This window comes from Chaetura pelagica, unplaced genomic scaffold (genome assembly GCF_000747805.2).
Source record: "Chaetura pelagica isolate M959 unplaced genomic scaffold, ChaPel_1.0 scaffold146, whole genome shotgun sequence".
Classification (NCBI taxonomy): Eukaryota; Metazoa; Chordata; class Aves; order Apodiformes; family Apodidae; genus Chaetura; species Chaetura pelagica.
The window spans coordinates 772638-778411 of NW_009953645.1; the positions used below are offsets into that span (position 1 = coordinate 772638).

General features: G+C 44.5%; 1 protein-coding gene across 1 annotated transcript in view; it reads right to left on the minus strand.

The window, feature by feature from the left end:
- Window positions 1-1349: 1349 nt before the first annotated feature.
- Window positions 1350-5774, minus strand: part of RBL1 (retinoblastoma-like 1) — a gene marked incomplete at its 5' end in the record, with an annotated part of 18355 nt that continues 13930 nt past the window's right edge. The window contains 4 exons of the mRNA XM_009999861.1: window positions 1350-1617; window positions 1864-2028; window positions 2934-3097; window positions 4947-5031. Coding sequence (XP_009998163.1) covers window positions 1447-1617; window positions 1864-2028; window positions 2934-3097; window positions 4947-5031 — 585 coding nt within the window. The remainder of the gene's footprint in view (window positions 1618-1863; window positions 2029-2933; window positions 3098-4946; window positions 5032-5774) is intronic.

A 5774-nucleotide genomic window follows, 5' to 3' on the forward strand; every position in this document is an offset into this window, starting at 1 on the left:
TTCCTGCTCCATCATTGCTGGTCAGACTCATCAGCTGAGCCTGCTTGAGAGCATCTTCCTGCCCTTCCCTGGAGCTGAGGCCCAGCAGATCCTGCAGCACATTCTGAACACACCAACCAATGAAGGGAACAGAGCTCCAAAAACAAGTCCTATGTCATCGTTCCTTTTTTGTTTTGTTTTTCAGTTCCATATACACAAAATCTGAAAAAAATACAGTACTGAGAAGTTTCCCTATGGCTCTAATCTTAAATGCAATTATGAAATAAGATCAAGCTACTGATTTACAGTAATGAATTAACCTTGACTTTCTCTATTTTGGCAAAATAACCATATCAAATCCCTCAGTGTAAAAAAATACTTAGTTCCAAGAATTGGTTGCTGGAATTTAAACCTTTCCAATTAATCCAGACCTTTAATAGCTATAAACCCCCCCTCAACATATATACAAACATGCCTTATCTGATGGGCTTACATTCAGTGTAGATGCTACACAAGAGGCTAAGATCTTCAGGAAAAAATGAAATGAAGAGATAGAATTTGTTAAATGAATTTGTGCAGCTGAGCAGCTGTAAAATGGCCAAAGCTCAGCTGTTCCTCAGCTGCACCCAACTGGTGCTTCACACACCACTTCATCACAGCTTCAGCACAGATGAGCAGCTTCTCCAGCAGGGCTGCTCTCAGGCTTCCAACAGGGAAGGAGCAGCTCCATGGAAGCATTCACTGGCTCCAGGGAAAGGTAACTCAGACTCACTGAAGCTTCTCTTGGTGCTTTATCAGGGGTCAGTGTCCAGCCCGTGTCCACCTCTATTTGTACTTGTTAATTATTGCTTTGTTATTGCAAAAGTTGTCTGATCCACATCATACCATCCACTTCTGCTGAAGTTCTGACAGGAGATGGAGCATGGCACAAATCATACAGTTCAAAATTGCTCAGCTCCTCCTGAGGCTAAATGATCAATTTGTTCTCCACTCCAGTTACTTCCACAGCAAAATAATGCATACAATTCTTTAAAAATAAGGCACTTTTAAAGCTTCTTCCCGAAATACAAAAAGCTTGAGGAAACTTAACTGACTTCAACAATTTCCTTATCAATGTCATTTCAACAATAAACCAGTATTGTTAGAAGCTGAGTTACACTCAGAACTCATAATGCTCTAAATAAGGCTTGAGAACATCCAATATGGCTTTCTACAGAACACTCCTTTGCTGAAAGAGCTCCAATAGAGTAACTTACAGCACAATGACCTTTGGAAATGGAGATCAACATCACCTCCCATCCTCTGGCACTTACTACTTAACTCCTGCTTTTTGCATCCTGTAGAAGTCAGGTATAAGTTCCATCTTGAAGAAACTTGGCAGTTGTCTGTGTACAAGAACCAGAAATCAACATCACAACAGCTGCACCCAGCTCCCCAGCTCTCAGGTCCCACAGAAAAGCAGCAGCTTCAATGATTTGCTCTTTCACTGACAACATCCTGGAGACGTTTGAGCAGAACATCATCATTTTCCTGGCAGAGTCTCTTTGTAGGGGATTCAGTGTCACTGTCAATTGTTATTGCTCGCTTCTTACTCCTGTGTTCACCTTGTTTTATCATATTGTTGATGTCTTTCAAACTCTGCCATCAAGAGAAAAAAATTGATGAGTTGCTATGACTCCATTTCAAACCAGCTCTGGTGTTTAGTTACCTGAGCACAAAAGGTCAGGAACCTCTTTGCCAAGCAAGAGGTGGATTCCACCTAAAGAATTCTACCCTCCCCCACAAACTGAGACCAGTTCAACGACACCTCAGTGCGTTAGAACCTGGTCAGGAGATGAATTAACACACTCTCTTAATATCCTTTTCAACCTTTTTGCTTCCTACCTTGGAAGGGCTCCCACTGAATTTGTAGAGCAGGGCAGTGCGAGGGGTCAGGCAGGGCCCGTTCTTGTGAGGGGAGACGTAGAGCGAGTGCTGCTGCGAGACGCGCCGCGGGGACAGCGGCTGCTGCCGGATGCTGGGGAATGGGGACAAGGGAGGGGCTTCCATCTGCATGACAGGACACATTTGGACAGGAACTAAGAAGATATTCAAGAGCAGTAACTTCACAGAAGAAAATTACAGAATCATAGAATCATCCTGGTTGGAAAGGACCTTAAAGATGATCAAGTCCAACCATAACCGAAATCCACCAATCATAACCTAATCTACCTGTTCAGTGCTTACATAGTGTCCCTCAGCACCACATCTCTATTTCTTTTGAACACTTCCAGGGATTGTGACTCCACCACCTCCCTGAGCAGCCTCTTCCAGTGTTCAACCACTCTTTTGGTAAAAAAAATTCTAATATCCAGGCTAAACCTCCCCTGCTGCAACCTGAGGCCATTTCCTCTTGACCTGTCATTATTCACTTGGGAGAAGAGCCCAACGCCCACCTCCCTACAACCTCCTTTCAGGCAGCTGTAGAGAGCAATCAGGTCTCTCCTCAGTCTCCTCTTCTAACTAAACAATTCCAGTTCCCTCAGCCTCTCCTCATAGGACTTGTTCTCCAGACTTTTCACCAGGTTGGTGGCTCCTCTGGACATGCTCCAGCAGCTTGGCATCTTCTTTGGAAGATTTTATCCCATAACAGTTAAACAACAGGTCAAATACCCACCAAACAACACAACCAACTCATTTTCCAGGTGTGTTGCACAGCTGCTCCACAGGCACTTGAGCAACTGGGTGCTGCAGCAATGTAAAGAAGCTGAAACCAGGGCTGTAAACTGAATTGCATCTGTATTTGTCCTCTTGAAAGGCTGTTGAAGCAAGTCCTCATACCATCACCTACAACTGTTGGACTTTTGTGAGAACACCAGGTGGATAGTAGAATAAAATTACCGACATATGTTTAACAGTCAGAAAAAATTACTCTGATTATTAGATAGAGCAAAATTACAAAGTCTTTTACTTACTACATAATCCTGGTTTGTGATATCATACTTCAGTGCAAATGATTTTACTCTTCCTACATAGACTGCGTTGTAAAATTTAATGAGATCTCCTCTCTCCTCTGATCCCAACTCGCTGGAGTGCTCTGTGGGTTGTCCTGGGGAGCTGCCAGTTTTCACAGAGGAGTCTGACAACAAGAGAGAGGTTCAGACTTCAGAAACACAGTATCAGCAAACTGGGAGCTTCAGACTCAAGCTTACAATATCCAGCTGACAAGAACTTGTTCATAGAGGGAGTAATTAGTGAGATGAATTAAAGAAATGTGCTTCAGACAGGAGCAGGGTGTGTGGTAGGTGGTTATGGATGTTAGGAGGAGCTACAGATTGCTGCGAGCAGGCCAGGGGGCATGGCTCAAGAGGCCAACATTCTTTATTCCAAACCTGGAGCAAAAAATTCATAGAATGGTTTGAATTGGAAAATGACCTTAAATATCATCCAGCTCCACCATCCCTGCATGGGCAGGGACACCTCCCACCAGCCCAGGTTGCTCCAAGCCCCATCCAACTTGCCCTTCAACACTGCCAGGGATGGGGCAGCCACAGCTTCCCTGGGCAATCTGTTCAATGTCTACATTGTAGCATTTCCCATGGTTATTTTCAGGACTGGTACAGAACCCCTTTCTGCTTTTAAAACTAGGTTTTAACAGTCTGACAACTCCCAGCTTTTAGCTTCTGTGAAGGTTCCCAGTGATCAGCTGACAGAGAACAGCTTCATACTCAACTCAACGAGTTGAGGCCATGACACCATTTGTTCAGGCATCCTAGGGAATGGCTGCTCAGTGGAAAACATCTTGTCTGGATGTTCTTGCAAAACATCTTTGCTGCAGCCCCACAGGTCTGCTGCTGGTAATGTTCCCTCTCCCCTAACTTAGCTGTGCCACTACTGAACACAACCTTCTGTGCTCCATCCTCTGCACTGTTTTCTGCCAAGGCAAGCAGGGCAACACAGAAAAGCCTCCTGCAATTACTGCTCTGCAGACAAAGCCCAAAAGCTGCAGCTGATACCATGTCACTCCTCAGTGTGTCTGCCTTGTGCCACAACACAAGCACAGAGTCCTGCAACCTGCTGTCAAAAGAGCAGGAGTTAATAACTGAAGAAAAAGTCTGGCAGGAAAAACAACTGAAAAACTTTGTAACCAAGTACATTTGTCTGACAAAACACTCACTGCCACTTTGGATGCTCTCTGACATCCAAGAATTGTGGATGCTGAGCCTACAAACCAGCACCTTCTTGGACCCTCAATCACCAAAAGCTCTTAAAGAGCACTTGAATCCCACCCATAGTGGGAATTTACCACATGGAGCATCTTCTACATTTCTCTTTGTGTCCTGGCTGCAGATCTGCCCTGCTCATGGGTTCATACATGGGCCTGTGATCTCTCAGCTCCCTGACACCTCACCAGAACCAGCCATGGCACCATTTTTATGCTCTTCTCAAATACTAGTCTCATCCCTTTTCCCCTCTAACTTGGAGCAAAGTAAACATCAACTATGTAAAAGAAACCTGAATACAGGAAAATGGTACTCTTAGAAAGTCACCATTTTTAGTTTCTGGAACTAGTTCTCCCTTTTTAAGCCTTCAGGTAATATTAAGATAGATATTAGGATATTAAGCCCAGGTGATATTAAGAAAAAAAACCCTTGTCATACTATTCTGGGTACTGTATCTTTGTCAACCAGTGCTGCTGTCCAGGAAGAACTACAGTATCACTGACAAATTAAGGAAACGCTTCAACCTCAGCAGCCACATTTAAGGAAAAAAAAGGAAACATTTTTTTCCAACTACAAAGTGTACTTTCTGTATCTAACACCCAGGAGTGCTACTGACAATGTTTTCTTTTTCAATAATACAATTATTTTTAAAATGCATTTAAAACTGTAAAAGCTACTTCACTTCTCCTTAGTACTTGACACTTCAGTTCTTTAAAAGCCTGCAAGTACATTTTTAAAGACAAGAGATGATTTGGCTGTTCCTACCTTCTGTCATCTCCACATCTTCGTTGGCATTTTTGTCCGAGGGGACGTTGGCAGAACCATTTCTCAACAGGACACTCCTATAAACCTACGGACACAGAGGAAAAACACTGTTGTCAAGGAAAGCAACAAAGTCAGAGGACTAGATGGAATCCATCTGAATAAGAATGAACATAACACTGGAGGGGATTTGACTTTTCCCTCATCAGCATGAACAGCCCTGTTCATCATCTTTATCAATGACCTTGATGACAGGACAGTGTCTTCTCAGCAACTTTAATGACACCAAGCTGGGAGGATTGGTTGATGCACCTGAAGGCTGTGCAGCCATCCAGTGAGATCTGGACAGGCTGGAGAGCTGGGCAAAGAGGAACTTCATGAGGTTCAACAAGAGCTAATGCAAAGGCCTGCACCTGGGAAAGAACAACATGCACCAGTAGAGGCCAGGAGGTGATCTGCTAGAGAGCAGCTCTGTGGAGAAAGACCTTGGAGTCCTGGTAGACAACATCCATGGGGCAACAACGTGCCCTTGTGGCCAAGAAGGTAAATAGTGTCTTGAGGTACATTAGGAGGAGTGTGTCCAGCAGGTCGAGGGAGGTTCTCCTGCCCCTCTACTTGGCCCTGGTGAGACCTCACCTGGAGTGTTGCGTCCAGTTCTGGGCTCCCTAGTTCAAGAGGGACAGGGATCTACTGGAGAGAGTCCAAGGGAGGCTACAAGGATGATGAAGGGACTGGAACACCTGCCTCAAGAGGAAAGGCTGAGAGACCTGGGGCTGTTCAGTCTGGAGAGGAGAAGACTGAGGGGGGATCTAATGAATGTCTATCAATACA